Source organism: Musca autumnalis, unplaced genomic scaffold, assembly GCF_047663935.1.
Source record: "Musca autumnalis isolate F117 unplaced genomic scaffold, ASM4766393v1 scaffold_4, whole genome shotgun sequence".
NCBI classification, from domain to species: Eukaryota; Metazoa; Arthropoda; class Insecta; order Diptera; family Muscidae; genus Musca; species Musca autumnalis.
In genome coordinates, this window is record NW_027411977.1 from 69,135,572 (window position 1) to 69,160,901 (window position 25,330).

At 35.2% G+C, this 25,330-nt stretch overlaps 1 protein-coding gene and 3 long non-coding RNA genes across 5 annotated transcripts; 2 read left to right on the top strand and 2 right to left on the bottom strand.

The window, feature by feature from the left end:
- The first annotated feature begins 1,291 nt into the window (after positions 1 to 1,291).
- On the top strand, positions 1,292 to 2,971 carry LOC141402067 (uncharacterized). 2 transcript variants are annotated; one of them, XR_012412510.1, is made up of 3 exons: positions 1,292 to 2,415; positions 2,492 to 2,642; positions 2,725 to 2,971. It is a non-coding gene; the product is annotated as an uncharacterized lncRNA (long non-coding RNA). The 2 variants fall into 2 exon arrangements; XR_012412509.1 differs by having other exon boundaries at positions 2,492 to 2,971.
- On the bottom strand, positions 2,863 to 5,395 carry LOC141402066 (uncharacterized). Its single transcript, XR_012412508.1, has 2 exons — positions 5,142 to 5,395; positions 2,863 to 5,081 (listed from the first exon to the last, which is right to left on the bottom strand). It is a non-coding gene; the product is annotated as an uncharacterized lncRNA (long non-coding RNA).
- A 1,570-nt stretch (positions 5,396 to 6,965) lies between these two features.
- Acadvl (Acyl-CoA dehydrogenase very long chain) lies at positions 6,966 to 9,495 on the top strand. The gene has a single exon (XM_073982684.1). The coding sequence runs from the start codon at positions 7,188 to 7,190 to the stop codon at positions 9,063 to 9,065; it is 1,878 nt and encodes a 625-aa protein (XP_073838785.1). The 5' UTR covers positions 6,966 to 7,187; the 3' UTR covers positions 9,066 to 9,495.
- Positions 9,496 to 15,632: 6,137 nt separating this feature from the next.
- LOC141402068 (uncharacterized) lies at positions 15,633 to 16,257 on the bottom strand. The gene is made up of 3 exons (XR_012412511.1): positions 16,202 to 16,257; positions 16,046 to 16,127; positions 15,633 to 15,972 (listed from the first exon to the last, which is right to left on the bottom strand). It is a non-coding gene; the product is annotated as an uncharacterized lncRNA (long non-coding RNA).
- Positions 16,258 to 25,330: the final 9,073 nt, after the last annotated feature.

Consider the following 25,330-nt stretch of genomic DNA (forward strand, 5'->3'; position numbering starts at 1 on the left):
TGGTTCCTTTACCCGACGTTTACAAATGCCAGTATTAGCTCTGTCTGGTTACCCTAAAATTTGTTACAATTTGTACCAATTGTTGCTGGAAGTCGTCTGTTAACACAAAAAACCAGCAAAAGAGAGCGATTCGAGAGAGACATTTTGACAGTTCTTCCACTGAGAGCTTGCAAATTCTTGCTGGACAAATTTCTTCTAGCAAGCACTTGCAAGCTCTTCTTCTTCCTGAAAACAATCAATCAGCTGTTTTTAGTTTTTTGTTGATTTATGTTTGTGAACATTAAAAACAATTTTATTGTGGAAAAAACATAGTCCAATTGTATTGTTTTATGGAGAACAAATTTGTAAAGTGGAAAAATACTTTTTTGTTTCATTTTCTTTTTTATTTTTAATAAAATACAACGTGTTTGCTTCCTTTGTTGGCGGACAAATTGTTCTGTTTTGGCAAGTCAGCTGATTGCTTGCTGGTTTTTGCTGGGAAGGTGTCTGTTTACTTTTTAAAATTTTCTAGCAAAAGAGAATAAAAACCCCTTACTCTCTGAGAAAGTTCTTGCTGGTCAATTCTTGCTGGGAAAGTAACCAGACAGACTTATTGTCAAGACAATAGCAAAAATACAAAACCATGGTTTAATAAGAAAGGTTGGCCAAAGCTTTATGTCAGTTGAATTTTTTTCATTCGAGTATTCCTAAAACTTCAAAACAATATACATAAACTGTGTGTGTGGTGTTTGAATAATATGCCAAACAATTTTAAAAACAATCGAATTCAATGATTTGATAAGGCAAAAATAAAAAAAAAAAAAAGATTTTTAAAATTGTTTTTACACTATTTGTATTAAAGAAATTCGTCAGATTTGCATTGAAACAATCATTTTATCATATTCACAACTCGATTATGTGGAGAAAACTTAACACTTCATTCATTTTTCGCGTTTTTTTATAAAATGCTCAAAAATGCATTGTAAACAAACCCACTTGTTGCTTTTATTTTGAAGTTTTAGGAATTCAAGAAAAACAAGGGTTCTATAGATTTTTTTCATTTAAATCTACCTCTTTACTTATACCATGTACAAAACTTTTTCACAAATGCATTTATAAATTTTTAAATATGTATGTATAGAGAAAAGTATGAATGTATTGGTGAAAATGGTTTGTAAATTTGCTATTGTCTTGCCAATACTGTCTGTGTGTAAATTAAAAAAATGGTAGAGGCATGGTAAAGTAAATAGGTAGATCTAGATGTAAACATTTATAGAACCCTGTCTTTCCCGAATCCCAAAAACTTCAAAATTACTAAACACAAAAGCAACATGTGGGTTTGTTTATAAAACTTGTTGAGCGTTTTATAAAAAAAACGCGAAAAATGAATGAATTGTAAAGATTTCCCCACACAATCGAGTTATGGATATGAATTAATGTACGTACAGTGACTGTCACTGAAAATGATGCAACCTGAAATAAAAAATGTAAACGTTGATAACATGGAAACGAGTTGAGATTTTTTAACAATTCACTTTCTCCCTTAATATTATGGCTGACTTCAGGTGTGTTCGTTTACTCAACAATTTGTACAAATTTGTACAAGTCCAGTAACTTCTTGTAATCGACTAATAGGGCGTTTATACTATTGAAGGTTAACCCTGTGGGATTTAAAGATCCAGTCTGTTAATCTATACCGTTTATATATGCCTTTGTGAGGATACAAATGACAGCTGACTTTTGTTTATGTTTACATTAAAAAATCAAAAAAGTAAACATAATAAATATATTCAAACAAAAAAATAGAAAATAAATATGTGTATTTCGAGAAACGAGTCGCAACAACATTAAATGCCAATTTCATCCGTACCTGTATGCAAGATCGTAAAGCGGTTGAGCCGGAAAAGAAAAACAAACGGAAACGTGTTAACTGGCACGCAGATCCGTGTATTACCACCATTGGGTGTAGCCCGATATTAGGGCAGTTATTCACTATAATAATCCAAGGTATTTTCAGAGTTGTCGCATTGTCACTTGTTTTTGGATGTTCATTGTGGTGGAGTGAACTGAAAAGGAATATTAATTGTATGTCATGTTATACATAAATTATCCCTGTTCTCCCTGAAGAAGGGGGATAGAATCCAAAGGCATTCCAAGAGATGTTTGTTATTAAAGTCGGCTGGAGTTTATTTTGGTTCAGTGGTGCTCGTTCAATAAATATTAATGCTTTGAATTTCAGCAATGTGCATGACGAAACAGATGTAGCTATACCAAAACCCCGTCATCACATATGTATGTCCTGGGTTTTCCATTGAAAATATTTCCACCTTATTGTGTTACTTCTAATTGGCCAATCGCTAATGTATGATTGTCATTAGCAAAGTATGTACCTATTAAGGCGAACATTATTTCTTATGGAGGACCCAAGTATGTGAAGTAAGTTATAATATTTCCAACATACGTATGTATCTATGAGTGAGTGAGGCTAATAAATTCTTCTACAATGTTCTAGACATGCTGTCAAAGAAGGCGCACCTTTGGCAGTGACTATAGCTTTGGAAATAATAAATGGAGTGAAGTAAATAAAGTGGAATGAGGATGGCAATACTATAGAATTTTCAGTTGTGGATGTAGCAGCATCAACTGGTTGGAACAGTGACAAGGTAGTATTGTGTTCCATTAGCTCAAGCAGCCACTTATCTCCTAGTAAACGCTATCCAAAACTGTCTTCCTAAATACCTATAGCCAGTTACTATATGTTTTCAAGGATTATCCTTGGTGGCTTACGATAGCCATGTTCCATATTGCAGTGAAAACTTTTGTGATGATAGATCGGATCAGCTGAAGGCCATTATACCTGACTGAATTTAAAAAAAAATAACGTTTTGTTGGTATAAATAAATAAAATTATTTACATATATATTTGTTAAGAGTATAATTCTTACACTGCTGATTAATAAAATAAAACAAACAAGTAGCTAAATTTCACCAACTAAAATATTGCTAAATTCACAATTATTCAGGGGTATTTCTCGAAAAGTTGGTCTTAAATTTCGCATGTCCACATCGAACATCAATGACGGCTTGCAATACTCCAATGGTATTTTTGTTGTTGTTGTAACAGTGTTTATCATTTTTGCATGTTCGTTCCTCTGTTCAATCTGGCTCGGGGTCTATCCCCAGTTCCAGGAAAGTGGCTGCTTCGTTGGGATGTAAGCACAGATCCACTGGAGTTAGATGAGTAGGTTTGCCTGGCAGTTGAAAATGTGTTTTTTGTCGTGCCGCATACTGGGCAGATGTCTTGCACGGCGGGGTCGATTTCCGCACAATAAGAATTTAGGCGACTGCAATATCCCGATCGTAGTTAAGCCAAAATTACTCTAGTTTGTCGTGGCAGCTGACGCTCTTCAGCTGCGATAGATGGGGGATGTATTTCGAGGACTTTATTCACACTATATTTGCTTATGGCCCTAGCAACTGCATCCGTGTGAATACTATTTAAACCTGCTTGATATGCCTGTTGATCTCCTATATTGTTGGACCTCCCTCTCTAGAGCATGAATATCCTTCCCGATATGCCTGAATGTGTCGGGGCTAACCAGCAGATGGTGATTGGGATGTCTCTCACGGTAACACCCAAGCAAAGTACTGCAACAAAAGCATCTCATTGTGTTGCTTTACTGCAAGAATCTTTGCCTCATCATGTAGATGGTCCACTGAAGAATTGAGGGGGCACACTGTTGCTGTTCTCAGGGCGGCATTCTGGCAGGTTTGAATCTTTTTCCAATTCATATATAATCCGGGGACCAAACTGGCGCCGTATAGCTTACCACAAACCGACCTATCGCGTTATATGTGGTCAACAAGGTTTCTTTATCTGCACCCCAAGTGCTGCCGGCTAGGGACTTGAGAACCTTGTTCCTACTTTTCAGTTTGTCGAAGATAGCTGTGGCGTGCGCGCACATCTTGAAAGTGGTGTCGAATGTGTCCCCTAACATTTTGGGGCAGTTTGTGGTCGGAATTCTGCTACTGTCGACCACGACATTCAATTCTCCTCCAAACTGAGCTACCGAGAGTGGCTGTTGATTTTGTGGCTGAAAAAAGGTTGTTGTTCAGTCTCTCACAGATGTCATCAGGATAGGTACCTGAAGCCAGGATCGTGCAATTATCCGCATACGTTGCGATCTCTATGCTGTCTGGAGGGGGCGGAATACGGGAGAGGACTTCTTGGACACATATAGTTAATCCAACGTTTCAAGCTTGGCCGGAGGGTAGTCTGCTCAATGTTATCAAACAGCGTGGAGTGCTTGACAGTATCAAAGGCTTTTGATAAGCCAAGCGCCACCATCACTGTTCTGTCATACGGCTGTCTCTGGTTGAGTCCTTGACAAATATATGTGAAAATGGCGTGCAGCGCTGTTGTCGTGCTGTGCTGCTTACGGAATCCATGCTGATGATCGTATTTCTGATATTGGAAAGACCTAAGTCCTCTAAGGTCTTTGCTAAGGGCGACAAAAGCGAAATCGTCCTGTACGGTTCACTCTTACTGGCATCCTTGCCTGACTTCTGCAGTGGGACCACCCTGCCCATAGCGACAAGTTGAGAACTTTAGTGAGACACTCCACTCACTGCTCATCCAACTACTTCAGCATTACCATGGAGATTCCATCAGAGACCAACGCTTTAAATGATTTAGCGTTCCTGAAGGCATTGGCAACATCATCCATTGTAAACTGTGGTGGTTCATCCACTTAATACTCTTCTCTTCGCCTTGTCAATCTCAGGGTGCTCGACAAACCGCCTATTGAAATAACTTGCGCACATATTCGAGGTCCTATCTTCCCATCTTCCATGTTGTTGTTCTTTTGTGCCATGGCTTGGCAGCAACACAAATGCAGCGTGTCGTGTGGTCTCAAACCACATGCCGTGCTATCAATTCGGGCCCAATACGAATTGAGTCGGCTGTGTCGTCCGTATCTTAACTGGGCTAACACCACTTATGTTTGCCTTGGTAGCTGACATAGTTCTGTTGAGATGGATGGAGGATGGTAAGTACGACATTCACATTTTAGACAGATTGATTTTAAGTTTTGTGGCATTTCCTGAAATGAAAAAGAAGTGTTATTTTATGTTGCTATTCGAATAAATATTCATATACTTACCTTTCTGCGAATTTATCTCCATTTTTATTATTCTAATATTTCCTTTTGTTTACAAATTAACAAAATGTAAACAAATGACTTGTACCAACACTTGCAACTTTTCGTACAATAGGAAATGAGTTGCATTTTTTTGTACGAAAACATGGTTGCATGACATTAGTATCAAGATTTCATGTAGGATCTCATACAAATCCGGTCATGAGAAGATTAAAATTTGTATGGTAAATCTTGATAAATTTTGTCAGATTAAGCACTTAAATCCTGATAATGAAGGTTAACCCCCCAAAAAGCTCTAATATAAACAGCATATAAGGTCTTTTGCATTGTATTGTAGATTAAACGAACAACATCGGCAAGTTCCATACTAGAGTAATATTTGGTCTGTTCCTTTACTTTTAAAAATGGTAACAGTGGCAAAAAATGGGAAAAGTGGTGAACTGGTCTCATATAAATTGTATGCTTTTTAAAGTAAAGGAACACTTTGCAGGTTAAAAATGGTAAGAAATGGTAACCTCAGGCACGTAAAGGAACAGAGCTATTATTAATGTTCTGTAGTGGGCAACTCGATTTAAGATCCTCTATAAAGTGGGGTACACACGATCAGTTTTGACCATGGTGGAATAAGAAGGTGTTACATCAAATCATGCAAAACGTCAAACATACTTTGTTTGTTTACATTTTGTATGCGATTTTATTCACAATAATGCATTTTGATAACTTGTATGGAGATCAGCTGTATTTGCCTTTGTACCTGTATTATTGTGCCATGGTTTTGACCACGGTGGAATAATAAGGTGTAACGCCAAAAACAGCTGATCTTCATACCAGTTGTCAAAATGCGTTATTGTGAATAAAATCACATACAAAATGTTAACAAGCAATTCACAATAATACGTTATTTTGATGTTTGGTGTGGTAAATGACCCGATTATTGTTATCGATGTAACACCTTCTTATTCCCGCATGGTTTTGACTGACAGCTTTGCACAAATAATCGATTGCTTGCTAGTGTGGCCGCTCATTTGTGCCAGTCATCAGGCAACCACAAAATTGACCTGTTCCCGTACTTTATAAAGTGGTAAAAGTCGTAAACGATTTTCATATAAATTTTGTGTGCGGGATCGCAAAATGTGTAAAACTGGTAAAAATTGTAAAAACTTTTTAGTTCTGGAACAAAGCCAAGATCTATTTAACAGGTCACGTAAGTAGCACAACAACAACTCTATTTTGGCCGAAAATTCGTCAATATGTCAAAATGTTTGTATACGTTTTCATACAATTTATTCACAATAACAAAATATTTGACAGATTGAAACCAATCAGCTGGCCGTTTTACGCCACCTTATAATTTCATCATGAACAGAGCTAATGTTTTGTGGTTGCTGGCCAGTTTGACAGTTATCGATATTTGCAAAAAATCGACAGTCAAAATTGATCGTGTGTGGCCCGCTTAAAATTTGAAAGTTTTAAATGCAGGCATGGCACAATTACCCAGGTAGTGGCATCGTAAAATTTTGAATATGTTATGTCAAAACTTTATGTTGTTGGGGAAATTACAACAAAAATAATTTTTTTATAAAGCGATTTGACTTTTCATATTCGATCAGCTGGTGTGATACCACTACCTGGTAGTTCTGCCATGGACATACGCCCAAGATCTATTTAACAGGTCACGTAAGTAGCACAACAACAACTCTATTTTGGCCGAAAATTCTTCAATATGTCAAAATGTTTGTTTACGTTTTCATACAATTTATTCACAATAACAAAATATTTGACAGATTGAAACCAATCAGCTGGCCGTTTTACGCCATCTTATAATTTCATCATGACATACGCCAGTAAAAAAGTACTCCTGCTGATCAACTGTTTTTGACGGAACACCACCATGGTGCACCGTTACAATTTTACGCCGTTAAAACGCAGTTCAGCTGTCATGTTAACGCCGCCAAAAATATATATAAATCGACTTCCTACATACATTTCAAGGCAAATTCCATTCAGTGATCGAACAAAGTCCATTTAGTTACGTTTTATTTAATAAAGATGTTGTCTAAAATTGTCGAAAAAGTTGCTCCCTCGAATAAAACGAAGTATTTATTGCGTCTGTATGCTACAGCTGCACCAAAAACCACATCCAATGCTAAACGTGAAGTAAAGAAGCCACAGGAAAATGCCTCCTTTATGGCGAACATCTTTCGTGGCAATTTAGCTTCAACTCAAGTCTTTCCCTACCCCGATGTACTTACAGAAGAAGAAAAAGAGTTAACTGCAAGCTTAATAGATCCATTTGAAAGATTTTTCCGTGAAGTCAATAACGCAGCAAGAAATGACGAAAATTCACAGATTGATGAAGAAACCCTAAACCAATTATGGGAGTTGGGAGCATTCAGTATTCAAGTGCCGAATGACTTCGGTGGACTTGGCCTTAACAATACCCAATATGGACGTTTGTGTCAAATTGTAGGTGCTAATGATTTGGGCTTGGGCATTACAATTGGTGCCCATCAAAGTATTGGTTTTAAGGGTATTCTTTTATATGGTACCCCCGAACAAAAGGCCAAGTATTTACCTCAGGTATCAACGGAGAAAGTATATGCAGCATTTGCTTTGACGGAACCCAGTGCTGGATCTGATGCTGGCTCCATTAAGTGTAGAGCTGTTAAAAGTGCTGACGGCAAACATTACATTTTAAATGGCTCCAAGATTTGGATTTCGAATGGTGGCATTGCTGACATCATGACTGTCTTTGCCCAAACTGAAATTACTGATCCTACCACCGGTGAAAAGAAAGATAAGGTAACAGCTTTTATTGTTGAAAGAGGATTTGGTGGTGTAACAAATGGAGCACCTGAAAAGAAAATGGGCATCAAAGCTTCAAATACGGCAGAGGTGTACTTTGAGGATGTTAAGATACCAATTGAAAATGTTTTGGGCAAGGAAGGCGAAGGTTTCAAGGTGGCCATGAATATTTTGAATAATGGTCGTTTCGGCATGGGAGCCACATTGGCGGGAACCATGAAACACTGCATTTCCAAGGCTGTTGAACATTGCAACAATAGGACACAGTTCGGCAAGAAATTGAAGGAATACAAAGGTATTCAGGAGAAGATTGCCCAAATGAGTCTCATACAATACGCCACCGAGTCAATGGCTTTCCAAATTTCACAAAATATGGATGCTGGAAGCCAAGATTATCATCTGGAGGCAGCAATTTCTAAGGTATTTGCTTCAGAAGCAGCTTGGTATGTGTGCGATGAGTCCATACAAATTTTGGGTGGTATGGGCTTTATGAAAGAGACCGGTTTGGAACGCGTTATGCGTGATTTACGTATCTTCAGAATTTTTGAAGGCACTAATGATATTTTGCGTCTGTTTGTTGCCCTCACAGGCATTCAGTATGCTGGATCCCATCTCAAGGAATTGCAGAGAGCTTTCAAAAATCCTGCCGCCAACTTGGGTTTGATATTTAAGGAAGCATCTCGCCGTGCCGCATCCACTGTTGGTATTGGTGGTACTGATCTTTCACCTTTTGTTGTACCACAGTTGTCGTCATCAGCCAAAGATGCTGCCGAATGCATCGATCTGTTTGGAAAAACTGTTGAATCCTTGCTTGTTAAATATGGCAAGGATATCATACATGAACAAAATGTACTCAATCGTTTGGCTGATGCTGCTATCGATATTTACTCCATGGTTGTAACTCTATCACGTTCCTCAAGAGCTGTAAATGAGAAGCTAGAGACAGCCGATCATGAGGTAGATCTAACCAAAGCCTGGTGTTATCAAGCCAATGAAAGATGCAGAACAAATCTGAAGCATGCCACATCAGGCGGTCACGTCAATTTCTACAAGGATCTGTCAAAGATAGCCGAGACTGTTTTAGATAATGGTGGTGTAAAAACCACACACATTGTAGGATAAATGCAAATTCAAGACAAAATAACTACTCATCATCATTACCATACATTTTAATGAAATTATCCCGTCCAATTTCCTACTGTGCAGCAGATCAAACAATTGTTTCCGCAATTGCAATTCTTTCATTGTGGCCGCAACCTTCAGGTTTGTTTCTTGCAATTGTTGACATTGCACCGATGGCGAAAGATTAAAAATAAAGAGAAAGTGCAATGAAGAATGTGGTCATAAATAAAAACCGTGATATTATTACTATTTGTTAATTCATCATCTGTTGCTGGTGGATAATTTCTTCGCCAAATTTATCATGTTTACACGATCGAACTAATTATAAGTAATATTGTACGTATCTATGTTTCAGTATAATTGTTTAGCGAATTGAAGTATTTTTTAAAATAATAAATGTGCCTTGTAAAATATTAAAAAAAAAAACAAATCTCAATTATTTATTGTTATATCACCCTAATTAGTGTCAATCGTTATCAATGAAGGTATATTCAAAGTCCATAAAATGGACTCGCAAATTAAATCCGATTGACATATTTCCTAAATGCCATTATTTGTGAAGAAAGCAAAACGTATTAGATAAGGACTAGACATGCAAAATATTATTGTACCACTTCTACAACGTCTGAACCCCTATCAATATGATTAAAACAGCACACGTTGTTTTGTTGCTTTGGTATCAAAGTCCATTTTTTCATGGGGGTTTGTCTTCATTGTTATGTTGACGTCATTAGTCGCTTATTGCTGTTTACCAACAATATTTGCTAGTTTTTTAATAACAACACTCTTGACGAACTTAAAAATTAAATTTATCAGTTTAAGAAATTAGGTCAAACATGTTCGAAATGGTATATACAAAATTTAAATTATTGCTAATATATGCTCTGTCCCAGAACCTGCTAGAACCTACAAATGCTAACTATGATAACATACATAATGGGTCTGTTCAAGATCTACTATTTTTTTTATTTTTTTTTTAGATGCAATTTCGGGCTACGTCCAGCCTACATATAGGGGCACAGAAAAGTTTACATACCTCTTACAAAAATGCAGTTTAGGCTAAATCTTTGGGATTTGTATAGCAACAAATGTACTATGTGGTTTCAATTTCAAGAAAGGGGTTCTATGCGATGACGTGCGATGGCATGAAACCATCTTTTGCATTGGTTCAAACGAAGTCGTGAAGGATCCGATCTTTTCATTAGCATTTGAACCTATTCCATCGATCCAATAAAGATGATGTTTGTGTTTTTTATTTACGCACCTTTATATTTTCTCTAATTTAGCTAAATATGTTTAAAACTGTACAATCTTTATTTTTATCAATAGGCTTGATGTTGCCTGAGACTCGAAATCACGACCAAAGTTGTTAAAACTCTCGTCGTAATGTTGTCTTACATTTTCTATATCATACAAGTACGACTTCTAAACAATTGTTGTTGTACCTAGCTCGAAACGTCGTTCAGACACTGCAATAAAAAAGAAGTCCCAATCATCGAGCTAAAAATAGAATCGGACTGCTCTCTTTGGTATTATAAAAGAATCCTTATCTGCCTTATCTGTCCTAAATCTGACATATGTAGAATGAAGTCAATCAAATCTCGCTTCCGAAATTTGAGCAAAAAGTACGACTAGTACAAATTTTTGTTATGATTGTTTATGTTCCTTATTTTTAATATTGCTTAGCTGAGTTTCTAAACAGATCTTTATATGTTCTTTAATTACATCCTGTTAATGAATTTAACCATTAAATTTAATGTATTGTTAGTTTTAAGCTTGTGGAGTACTGTATGTTTTCTTGCTTTTGGAACCGCTCTTGGCCCTATGGGCTAGGTTCCCATTTATGAAAATAAATTGAAATTGAAAAGAAAATAAACAATAAACCCACTAGGTTTCGAATGTGAATTCCATAGCGCAAACGTCAAATAATCATAAAGAACGTTAAATTTGTTACATTTGCTTCTCTAGGGATCCCTAAAAAGCAAGTCGATTTGTAGATCCGTACGTAGCGATATCATTTCTTCCGAAACAAAAGAGTATAAATTTTCAAAATGTTGTTATTAAATTTAAAGTAATTCACGAAGGAGAAATTTGTAAAGGGGTGCAGCTGGAGTCTATATCGAAATCTGAACTGGTGTTGGGAAGACAATAGAAAAAACATTTTGTAATATGAAACAAAGTCAGTTGCGGAGAGCGGAGGAAATAAACTGTGTTGCGGTACAGCGACAGTGATTAAACTGTAATTTTTGATATACATATGTACATTAGTTCATGTATTAGTTTGAATTAATAAAGTGTATTCTTTGTTATGAAAATCATATTTCAATACAGCATTTTTCATTTACTAAACAAGACATGAAAATTTCATGCCAAAGGGTCGGTGAAAATAACATGCCAAAGCATTGGTGAAAATTACATGTCAATGCATTGGTTTAAATGATATACATAGGATCCCAAAATGAATGTCACGCTCATATAAAATTCATGAGTGAAAATGATAAAAAGATGACATGCCAGATCAATTGCACCCATTATTAAATACCATCCTTGGATCGAACATTTTGCTGGGTACCTTTAAGGCCTCGACACATAAGAAGCATGGCATTCTTGCTAAAGTCATATCTGATAAAAGACTAAAGAACAAGTTCGACCTAATAAAAAGATTTCAGAATCACATTTGAATTGGGTCGAACTTGGTCTTTAGTCATTTACCAGATATGACTTAAGCAAGAATGCCATGCTTCTTAGGTGTCGAGGCCTATAAGCTGAGAACAGAATGAGAAATTCATGCTTGACCAAGCAACAATTTCTGTAAAAGAATAAAGAAATCCAGAATCGAATTTGTATTAGGAAGTAACTGGCCTTTATTCGTTTACATGAAATTGAGCGTGAAGCAAGCAACAGAAGTCATTGTGTTTCTACCATTAAGGTGTGAACAGAATGAAATACGCCGCTTTTTTCACGCTCAGTTTCATGTACAAGATAAAAGGCCAAGTACTACCTAATTCATTTGAATTAGGTAGTACTTTGCCTTTAGTCTTTTACATGAAACTGAGCGTGGAAAACAGGCGTATTTCATTCTGTTCACACCTTTAAGGTAGAAACACAATGAAATACGCCGCTTTTTCACGTTCAGTTTCATGTAAAAGACTAAAGGCCAAGTACTACCTAATTCAAATGAATTAGGCAGCATTTGAATTAGGTAGTACTTGGCCTTTAATCTTTTACATGAAACAGAGCGTAAAAAAGCGGCGTATTTCATTCTGTTCACACCATTAGTCCAATAAAAACTGCAATTTTTGTCAAGCATTAGCGCGGCTACAGACAGATGCACCATGCTAGTGAGAGTGGCAAATGCCACAAAGAATAAACAAATATTATCAACACTTCTGAAAAACAATCCAAAGAAAATACATATGTACAATGTGTTGATGTGAAAAGGTGGTATCTACTCCTGCTATTGTGATTGTCTTGTGGAAGAACATTAGACATTATGGTTATGACTTTTTGAAATTTTTTCTCAAAAATTGCATATTTCCTGTAGTGTCCTATTAAAGCCTAAAATAACATTCATTCCATTTTATTATAAAAGAGGTTCCGCACAAATCACTTTATCTTTTTTTAATTCTATGAAATGACAAAAAAAATTTCTCAAAAAATTATTTCCTTTTCTTTCCTTTTTCCTATTAATGACTAAAATAACTTTTATTCCATTTAAATTTTAAAAAAGGTCCCGCACAATCCACTTTTATTTTTTAAGATATATGAAATAAAGTTACATATATAATATAAAATGATATATGTATATGTTATAATACGATGATAAATGGTCTGTTCCTTTACTTCTGAAAATGGTAAACCGGCAAAAGTTGTAAACTGCTCCCATATCAATTGTATTGTGTGTATAGTAAAGGAACGCTTTTCGAGTAAAAAGTGGTAAAACTTGAAGATTCTTGAATGTAAAGGAACGGAGCTTAAATTAGTGAGAAACAAACTTGTTTTCAGTGAAATAGCTGATTATAGTGTGGACGCTTTTTTTATCGAATCACTTTGTAATTAAGATTTTATGCAATCTTAGGTAAAATCTCATCAAAATATCATGGAGGGATACGAGGTTGTATAAAAGTCATAACCCTGTTAGACATATCGTTGACTTCATTCTCGTCCAAATTGTTAAGGCCCCTTACGTTATGAGTTTCCATAGCTCTGTAAACTAGTCTGTTTGCTGGGTAATCTGGAGTAAATTTTTGTAAGAAAACAATAGGTCTGTACGATAACCCAAAAGTTTGTACAAATTTGTAAAAACTTTTACAAAATGCTGTTCGATAACAAACTTGTAAATTAAAAGAGAGCGAATTTGGAGACAATAGTGAGAGAATTTTGGAGAGCTTTGGAGAGATTTGTTTACAAGTTTTTGCAAGGAAAAATTTTATTGTAAGAACTTGCAAGTTTGATCAGCTGATTTAAATTCGAATGTTTTGTGGCGGACTTCTTGGCAAAAACATAAACAAACGTTTGGTTATTAAAATAAATAGAAATAAAAAAGGGAAAAATTATGGAAAGCGATAATGTAAATAAAATAACTTATTTTGTAGTTTGTGGTGACTACTTTTTTATTTTATTATTTATTTAATCTTTTTCGCCAACATCTTCTTCTACAAATCACCTGACTTCTTGCAAGTTTTTGCAAATTGCTGTTCGATAACAATCTGCAAATTTTTAGCTTCGAGAGAGTAAAATGGGTGGAGAGACGTTACTGAAAACTTGCTGAGTACTTGCAAGTACTTTTCACTTGCGAAGTTATCGTACAGACCTAATAGGTGTGTACGATAACTTCGCAAGTAAAAAGTACTTGCAAGTTCTCAGTAACCTCTCTCCACCATTTTTACTCTCTCGAAGCAAAAATTTAGCAGATTGTCATCGAACAGCAATTTGTAAAAACTTGCAAGAAGTCAGCTGATTTGATAAACAAGAAGAAGTTGGCGGAAAAGATTGAACAAAATAAATAATAAAATAGTCACCACAAGCTACAAAATAAGTTATTTTACTTACATTATCGTTTTCCAAAATTTATTTAATATTTGTCCCCTTTTTTATATCTATTTATTTTAATAGCCAAACGTTTGTTTATGTTTTTGCCAAGACGTCCGCCACAAACATTCGAATTTAAATCAGCTGATCAAACTTGCAAGTTCTTACAAGAAAAATTTCCCTTGCAAAAACTTGTAAACAAAAGTCTCCAAAACTCTCCAATATTCTCTCACAATTGTCTCCAAAATCTCTCTTACTTTGCAAGTTTGTTATCGAACAGCATTTTGTAAAAGTTTGTGCAAATTTGCAACTGAAAACTGAAATATAGGGGATTCAGAAGGTAATCAACAAAATGTAAAATTAAAAAAAAAAAAACATTTTAGGTCGCAAATATAAGCGGACAAAACTAAAGCACCCCCAAGTTGAGGTATAACAAAAACGATTGAAATCAATATTTCGTTGCGTATCCTTTATTCTGGATGACATAAGCACACCTTTTAGGCATAGAGTATATCAAAGTATTAATTATTGCAGGCAATCGACTGAATAAGCTGCCCTCTGCCGCTCTTCTGTGAATCGTTCTTTTGCTAATTTTTAAATCTAATCCATTTTGTATTGGACCAGAAGATGCTGTAGCAACATTTTTGGATGAATATTTTGGCTAATGTTTTGGTATACATATACCGATTTTCGGCATTTTGGGGATTTAAGCCGCATTTCCTACTAAATTAGCTGTAATATGGTACTTGAGGTTCCTAGTGGTCACAAAACTTTTCCTTCAAAAATTGTGTACCTGGGTCCACGTTTGGATATAGCCCCCACATAACGGTATCTCCCGATTTTTAGTATTTTAAGGATTTACGCTACATTTTCCGAAAATGAATTTATTTCGCCTGAAAATTAATAATTTAATATCCTCTAGGCATAAAAGATGTCCTTGTGTCATCCAGAATAAAGGATACGCAACGATATTTATTTCAATCTTTTTTTATACCTCAACTTAGGGGGTGCTCTAGTTTTGTCCGTTTATATTTGCGACCTAAAAGGTTTTTGAGTTTTAGCTTTTGTTTATTACATTCTGAATTCCTTATGTTTGTGTTTTCCAATAATAAAGATATAAACAAATAAAAAGAAAAATACAAATAAAAACAAGTAAAACGGTATCAGTCGGCTTTGCCGCCCAATAGAAAGTGTCTTCAAGACAACATTGATGAATCGTGCACGACATTTCCAATTCGTTCACGACTCTTTGCAGACAGCCCTTTGGGATCGTTGACGACATTTTCACACAAGTGTCCCAGTATTCATGCACGACAACATGGGCGACAAGGTAAGCGAAGCTGTCGTCGACGACGACTTCGAAGACAAAAACCCTACATTTCGTTAACGACCCTTTTGCAGACAGTGTCTTGCAATTTGTCACCAACTACCCCCAAATGATAAATTTATTTAGATACATACATATGTATGTTTTTAAAATTTTATTAACATAAAAAATATAAAATTTATGTACATATGAAAATAAACTACATAATCTGGGCAATCATGAATATTTCCCTCGGAATTTTCCGCACGGAAAATAGTTTTAAAAAGTGAAATTCTCTTAGAACCAATATTTGAAAACGTTGAAATCTGCTGGAATCACTTAATTATGGAATATTCTCGCTGAATCGACAAAAATATTCTCTTTTTGGACATAAATATGGAAATAAAAAATTGTGAAATTGGGGAAAGGGTACAAATTCCGCACGGAATTTTCATTCATGATTGCCCTGAATATAAAAGCATTTCCGCGGCAGTGTGGTCTATAATCCAGAACGGCCCAAGACTCTCTTGAACATTAACTTCTAGGATGGCAAGACTTTTTGTGCGAATTCTTCAAAGAATAAAACATTAAGAACAATCTTGTTATGTATAAATACATGTATAAATGTACATAATTCATATACTTCCTTTTAATTGTTTCCAGGATCGCGTTCCAATATAATAGACTCCAAATAAAAATTTCAATTCTATGTTGATTGTTTCATCCTATGTTAAAGAAACAAACAAAACAATTTTAAAGTTCATACATATGTATGACAGTCATACTATTTCTCACTTACCTCCCGATATTTAGAAAAATGTCGCGAATTTTTAATTCAAACAATAATGTTTTAACGATTTTATTCGAATTGAAATATGAACAATTTCTAGATATATGTACAATTATTTCATAGCATATTTTGTTTGAGTATTTTTGGTTTTTTCTGGTGACACATTGCAAGAAATTGTCATGCATCGTGTCGTGCACGACAATTTCGGAAATTTCATCAACGAATCGTCGACGAAAATGTCATCGAAGACAAAATTTTCTATTGGGCGACAGAGATATACCCTCAGCCTGTGTATATTGAAACTATTTTTCCCAATAAACGTATGTATTTAGGGGTTTTTAAAAATTTTGTGATTTTGAACCGACAAAAATGTTGATTAGGATTAAATCAAAAGTTTTTCAGGGGAGATACTAAAAGGAATGGATCTACATTGACCATTATGGAAGTGGATCTCCAGCCACTATATATGATGCCATAGGGGTTTTCCACTCTTCGAGCTGTTTGCTCAAGAAGTATGGACATGCCCCTGAAAAAACTTTTACCATCGTAATTGAGGCAGCGAATGCAAGTTGCTTTAACAAAAATCAAAGTGATTCGACAGCAGGTCTTAAAGTGAACTTATCCGAAATTTTGTGTGGGAGGTACCGGATGGAGTGGACAAATATAGTCCATATTTGAACCTGATCTATATCTGGTAAATATATTAGGATGTGTAAAGTATGGACCAATTTGGCAACTGCCGTCAAGAGTTACCGTACGAACAAATTTTCCGAACATATTTGAACTTTTGTGGGGGAGGTACCTGAAGGAGTGGACCGATATGGCTTATCTTCGAACTTAAACTATGTTTGGACAAAATATTACTAAGGCCAAATTTTGGACCGAATCGGCACATCCGTTCGAGAGTTATCTTGCACTCCAACAAACTTACACGGTGTCATAGGGGGTTTTTGCAACATTCAGGCTATTTTCTCAGGTAGTATGGACTTGCCCCTGATGAAACTTGTACCGTCGTATCGGGGGCAGTGAATAAAAGGTGCTAAAACAAAAATCAAAGAGAGATGGTCCTAAACTGAACTTTTCCGAAATTTTGTGTTGGAGGTACCCGAAGGAGTAGACCGATTGAGTCCATATTGAAACCTTATTTAAATCTGGCACACATTTACGATGGGCAAAGTATGGACCAAATCGGTTACTCCCTTCAAGAGAGCACAAATTTTCTGAACATTTTGGAACTTTTGTGGGGAAGGTACCGGAAGGAGTGGACCGATATAGCCCATCTTCGAACTTAAACTAAGTTTGGGCAAAATATTACCAGGGCCAAAATTTGAACCGAATCGGTTCATCCGTTCGAGAGTTATCGTGCGCTCCAGCCAGACAGACAGACGGACGGACAATGCTAAATCAACTCCAAATTGTCTGAAACCCATTTCGTCCAAAAATACTTGGGGTCTAAAACCATTATTTCGATGAGGCACATCTTGCCCGTATGAAAGTGTATATACCCTCGTTAGCATAAATGCTGAGGGTATAATTACAACTTGGTTTTTTATACCCTCAGCCTTTAGGCTAGAAAGGGTAATATACACTTTCATACGGGCAAAATGTGCCTCATCGAAATAATGGTTTTAGACCCCAAGTATGTTTGGACGAAATGGGTTTCAGACAAGTTGGAGTTGATTTAGCAATGTCCGTCCGTCTGTCTGTCTGGCTGGCTGGCCCATATCGGTCCTCCCTAAGGGTACCTGCCCTACAAAAGTTTAACATTTGTGTCTTAGTGCAGTTAATTCCTAATACACATTTTTGTCGGCAAGTTCAAATGTCCAAAAAGGGCTACAAAATTCTGAAGAGACCTTAAATACATTCGATCTGTACGTAGGTGAAAGTTTCACTTCACATTGGCTGAGGGTATACATGTATCTGTCGGCAAAGCCGACTGACACTTTTTTACTTGTTAACACTTTTTTTAACTTAAAAGAATTTTCATTTTAAAAACTGCACTGCGGGGCACAGTGCGAAATTTGGGAAGTTTAGCGGAACTTTAAGGGATTTTCAAAGTACATGAAATTAATTAAACTTTTATCGAATTCGTTAGCTAAGTACTCCACTGCAAATGGTCCATACTCAGTTTGACGATTTACTCCAGGAAACGACTAAAAAATGCACTTGAAGTTGCACTTTTGTTTAATAATTTTTTTTTTGTAAGAAATGTATTTTTGATTCATTAAAAAAATGGAGTTGCGCGGACAAATGGTAAGTCAGTATGCCATGACTTATTTTTCTTAATATTTTACAAAACAATTATGATATTTTACACTTTAAAAAATTCAAAAAACCCTTATTGTTGTCGTGCAATTTTAGTCGGAAAGAAGTGATTTTTTGAAGTTTTCAAAATTATAATTTTTTATTTTCCGTGGACATTTCAAAAGTGATTTCCGTACATTCACGTGTTAAGATATATATAATCTGAAAGATTGGATTCTCCTCTGTTCGCAAAGCTATAAAACTGCTGCGGTATCTCGCGGTCTTTGATGATATTCAAGATTTTCTAAAAGGACTTCGGGAATTTCATTCAGTTGCATTTTCCAAAAGTGGAAGGTAAACGCGACAATGAACGCCATTGTTGACTGTGTTTTGAAGAAATGGACTCACTAATTCTAACAATGATCATTTCTTTAAAATTAAGAAACCTCTCTCAATTTTTCATAGTTTTGACCTCTAAATGTTGGTGATTTACATATAGTGCAACATTTTTAGATGCTGCGGTGCAAATACCAAAATATGTTGAAAATTGTAATGCAGTGCAGACCTGAACTTGATCTGAAAGACATTATTAACAAAATTAATGGTACAGACCTGCTGAATGGACCAATAAACATTATAGACACAAATGAAAACAAAACAAAGATCCAGAAGTGGAACTATGTTGACAGCTTTTGTGTGAGGAGGTTTTTTATTCGCTAACATCTTAAAATTTACATTTGCATCAAAATCGGCTGCAAGTTTTGTCTTTAACCTTTAAGATACCCAATATGAGGGAACACGGCATGTGGGGGCTATTCCTATTTTCAAACCTATATTGAAAATATTTTGTACATAAGTTTTCTATCCACTGAAAACTCAATATACCAATTTTCATCAAAATCGATTGAAAAATGAATGTAAAACGTAAAAACGGCAGCCACGGTTACATGAGCGCTACAGGAAACCGCGGGTCTATGTGGCCCAATTTGAGCCCCACACTGTCCACTAATATAAGAAACATTTGTGCAAAATTTTAGGAATCTACACCTTTTCCTTTAAAAGTTATTAGTAAAGTTCCGCTAAAGTGGTCATATTTTTCACTGTGCGGGGGTGCATTAGTTTTGGCCGATACTGTATATTTTAAACCCCATCTTGTGTAAATTTAAAGCCCAACTCGTGGAATTTTTCAAAGTATATTTTAAACCCCAACTCGTGGAATATTTTAAATCCCAACTCGTGGTATTTTTCAAAGTATATTGTAAACCACAAATCGTGGAAATTTAAATCCCAACTCGTGGAAATTATATTTTAAACCCCAACTGGTGGAATTTTATACCCCAACTCGTGAAATTTTTTAAAGTACATATATTTAAACCTCAACTCGTGGAATTTTTCAAAGTACATTTTAAACCCCAACTCGTAAAATTTTTCAAAGTACATTTTAAACCCCAACTCGTTGAAATATTTAATGTATATTTTAAACCACGCTCGTGCAATTTTTTAAGGTATATTTTAAACCCCAACTAGTGGTATTTTTTAAAGTATATTTTAAACCCCAAATCGTGGAAATTTAAATCCAAGCTCGTAGAATTTTTTAAAGTATAATTTAAACCCCAACTCATGGAATTTTTTGAAGTATATTTTAAACCCCAACTCCTGAATTTTTTTTTAAGTATATTTTTTAACTTCAACTCGTGGAAATTTAAACCACAATTCGTGGATTTTTTTAAAGTATATTTTAAACCCCAAATCGTGGAAATATATTAACGTGACCTTTTCATACAATTCTTACATCTCATTTGACTCGCATTAATATCCATCCCACCCTAATATTTCCATTATACGTGTGGCTCGTCCGCAGCCTGCCATACTAATTAGCCGCGATTCAAGCGAATCGACCCAGCTCATAGCAAGCTCTGAGCGCTTAGCACGCTCCCAGCTGGATCAAGCTCATAGCTAGATCCATGCCCATAGCCAGCTCCACGCTCTTGGCCAGCTCCCATTAACCGATCTCCTCCCCCATAGCAACCCGAACCGAGTCACACACCCGACGACTGCCGACAGCAATTCGAATACCACAGAGCCGAGCCACATACCCGACGATTGCCACATACCCAACGAGCCGACAGCAACCCGAATGCCACAGAGGCGAGCCACATGCCCGACCATTGCTAGCGATCCGACAGCAACCCGAATACTACAGAGCCGAGCCACACACACGACGATTGCCAACGAGCCGACAGCAACCCAAATGACACAGAGGCGAGCCATATACCCGACCATTGCTAGCGATCCGACAGCAACCCGATTTTTTATATAAATATTGAAATTGTTAACACTCGTGTTTTTACTTAAGGTTTGTAAAGTTCTTCCTATACAGACGTCACACAGTGAGAAAAAAATGCAGATCTAGCGTGCAGAAAATAAAAGTAGATGTTTTATTGTACGTTTATCGATAATTATGATAAGAATAGCTTTAGATTGACAATTTTACTTATTTTATTGATATGTTTGGCCGATTTGTATTATTTATATATTTTTTGATATAATAGCTCATTTAGACTAGCCATAAATCCTCGACTGGATTTAATAAATCCAGTACAAATCTCATTGCATTTAGATATACATTTTGGAGGATTTAAATGGCAGTCAGCTGATTTTTGTTCATAGCACAATTACCAAGGTAGATGCATCAGCCCATCTGAACGAATGTGAAACGTCAAAAGAATTTTTTGTAAATTGAACTCGTCTCAAAAACATACGTCAAATTATAAATGTATCGTTTAATACCGAAAATGTTAGCACATTATGCTACTAATGCTAACTAAAGAGCAAATAAAGAATTATTTTATCGCAGTTTGCGCATCTAAAATAAATAAACGAATTATTTTATCGTTTAGACATCATAAATATTAGTCTTGGCTGATTAAAATCAACTTTGTACATCAAAACAAATTTAATTTTTCCGCCTTGTTTACAAATTTTTACATTTTAAATTATTTTTAGTGTAGCAATTCACCGATGCATCTACCTTGTTTCTTGTGCCAGCTTGCAACTTTTTGTATTTTCTAGCAACATGTTGCAAAAAACAAAGGTGTATACAAGGATTTATGCCAGATTTAAAACAAATCCACTCAATAGGAGGATTTATTTTTGTATGGGACATCTGGTAGATTTTGGCTGGATTTAGCAAATAAAACCTGATAATGCGCTAAATCCGGCTAATGGTGTCATATCTAAATGGCATATAACTCCCATAGGACGGTGCCTCCCGATTTACGTAATTTTGATGTTTTTAGCCGCATTATCCAACTGAAATGGCGGAAATTTGGTATTTAGTCTTCGTTGGGGGTATAAAATATTCCGACAGAGAATTGTCGGTACAGGTCCACTTTTTGATATAACCCCCATAGGAAGGTAGCACCCGATTTTCGGTATTTTTAAAATTTCACCCACATCATCCAAACGAAATGGCTGAAATTTGATTTGAATATACAGTATGCAAAGTTCATATTCGTACACCCCTAAAAAATGAATAAAATCGTTATTAATTCCATATTTTATGTGCAAATATGAAATAATTGATAGGAATTACCATAACGAAAAAAGATTTAAGAATAACAAAACAAATTTTTAATTTATTCCGTCATTTGGGTATAGATGGCGCCAGTATGTGTGGCAAAGTTCGTATTCGTACACCTATAAGCACTTTATATTTGGAGTTTTTAAGGATTTTCAAAGCAAAATACCGCATATTTTTGTTCTTTTCTTCTTTTTGAATGCCTCTGCTATAGAAATATGTAAAAATAACGGTAATTTTATTAAAAAATTTGCATGAATAAAAAGTCGGACGAATATTTTAAATACTTAAGAAAAATGTGCTAGATTTGATTAAATATTGCAATTTATTCCCGAATTTTGGACGAAAATAGCTAATAGCAGTCCTTCTGTAACAATATTCGAGGTCTAATATGAAAATAAATGTTGTCAGCGTTTGGAAATGCAAAGAAACGTAATCCGGGCTTAGGTAAAGTAAACACATTTTTGGTTTTTTACTTGGTGAAAATCGCAAGTTCCGTTTTATATTTAACATTAAATGTATTGAAGTTTTAGAATACGGTTTCGAAAATCATTTTATGTCGAAAACTGTGAGAAATTATGAAGAAAAATGAAACTGTACAAGTATTCATACTGTCTGCGTACGCCTGAAATTCTACGCTTACTATGAACGAGGGTTATGTGGCAGCCATAGTGGTCTTTACTTCTTGAAAATTATATTTCTGTGGCGAAGGATCCAAAATGAGTACAAAAATGTCAAAAGAATGAAGTAAATTGTCCAGCAACGAACGGGGGGTAACCCTTGAAAGAAATGCATTATTTTCGGGGAAATTTTCTTCCTTAAAATTTTATTATTCTTCGTAATTTCCGATATGTCTTAACATAAAATGATGTTCGAAACCGTATTCTAAAACTTCAATACATTTAATGTCAAATATAAAATGAAAGTTGCGATTTTCACCAAGTAAAAACCAAAAATGTGTTTACTTTACCTAAGCCCGGATTACGTTTCTTTGCATTTCCAAACGCTGACAACATTTATTTTCATATTAGACCTCGAATATTGTTACAGAAGGTCTGCTTTTACCTATTTTCGGGAATTAATTGCAATAGTTAATCATATCTAGCACATTTTTCTTAAGTATTTCAAATATTCGTCCGACTTTTTATTCATGCAATTTTTTTAATAAAATTACCGTTATTTTTACATATTTCTATAGCAGAGGCATTCTAAAAGAAGAAAAGAACAAAAATTTGCGGTATTTTGCTTTGAAAATCCTTAAAAACTCCAAATAAATAGTGCTTATAGGTGTACGAATACGAACTTTGCCACTCACACAGGCGCCATCTATACCTAAATGACGGAATAAATTAAAAATTTGTTTTGTTATTCTTAAATCTTTCTTCGTTACGGTAATTCCTATCAATTATTTCATATTTGCACAAAAAATATGGAATTAATAACGATTTTATTCATTTTTTAGGGGTGTACGAATATGAACTTTGCATACTGTATGTACATAATTCATGGTGGAGGGTGTAATAAGATTTCAAAATCACCCCATTCTGCACTTTTGTGTAATAAAAACTTGTATTTAACAGTTTGTTTGGAGACGCATCACTGCATTAATTTTTTGGCATATTTCCAAAAAATTGCTATAAAACCAAAGGTCGAAGGAAAAAATTTAAGACAATATTCTAGACAAGATACATAAAAAATTTAAGAAAATAATTAAAGCTAAACTCGACTAATTTCCATACTAAACACTTATTTTAATTAAGGAATTTAGATAAAATGGGCCTTACATTTATTTACCCCGAAACATCTAAATTAAAATAATAGCCCATTATCAGGTTTTATTTGCTAAATCCAGCCAAAATCTACCAGATTTCCCATACAAAAATAAATCCTCGTATTGAGTGGATTTGTTTTAAATCTGGCATAAATCCTCGTATACAACTCTGTTTTTTGCAACATGTTGCTAGAAAATACAAAAAGTTGCAAGCTGGTACAAGAAACAAGGTAGATGCATCGGTGAATTGCTACACTAAAAATAATTTAAAATGAAAAAATTTGTAAGTAAACAACGCGGAAAATTTAAATTTGTTTTGATGTACAAAGTTGATTTTAATCAACCAAGACTAATATTTACGATGTCCAAACGATAAAATAATTTGTTCTTATTTATTATTGTCTTTTTAGGACGAAGGCCATTATTTATGAATGTTTTTAATTAATAATTTGAATTAATCGGGCTAACATGGCCTAAGGAGTTTGTATTGAAAAATTAATTCTAGCGAAGTACCACACACCCAACCACTATGCTACGATCGTTTCGCTGGTGGTTTAAGCCAGCTCATTTGGATGGGCAAACTGCGATAAAATAATTCTTAATTTGCTCTTTAGTTAGCATTAGTAGCATAATGTGCTTACATTTTCACTATTAAACAATAAATTTGTAATTTAACGTATGTTTTTTGAGACGAATTCAATTTACAAAAAATTCTTTTGACGTTTCAAATTCGATCAGATGGGCTGATGTATCTACCTTGGTAATTGTGCTATTAAAAAAAATCAGCTGACTGTCATTTAAATCCTCCAAAATGTATATCTAAATGCAATGAGATTTACACTGATTTATTAAATCCAGTCGAGGCTTTATGGCTAGTCTAAATGAGCTATAACTTATGGATTACAAAACTATTTAATTTATTTAAATACCATTACGGTATATCAAAAATACAAAAGATGCCGCCATAATATATTCACAGAATTCTCACGTCAAAGGTCATCGTAAACATAGTACAAAATATCGATTTTAAATGTACCGTTATTCCGTTCTGACTAACTATTTCTAATTATTACATATGCCATTGAGTACCGCCAACGCTGTAGTTCAATGCTGTACTAGCGTTTCATAGTTTCCTTCAAGTCCATTTTTTGATTTTCTGCACGCTATATCGGTATTTTTCCCACTGTGCGTCGCCTAAGCATAATCGAAAACTCATTTTATAATCGTCGGCAGCAGAACAAGGAAAGTGCCAAAGATTACATCATAACAATGCTCATGGCAGCACGACGTCATCCGCAGTTGAAGGTTATCATCTCGATCGCCCGATTTCAAAATATTGGACGAATTAATGAGTTTATCCGATGATTTAGAACTAATTAAACGAGATGAGGCCCGTTTGAACAGAGTACACACGTCACATATGCTGAAGGTCGTAGACGTCCCTTATTCTCGAGCTACACCCTGTTGGCGCTGTAAACGTCCCGGCCATATACGACGGCAGTGTCGAGAATCGGAAATCCTGTTTTTCTCCCGTTCTCTCAAG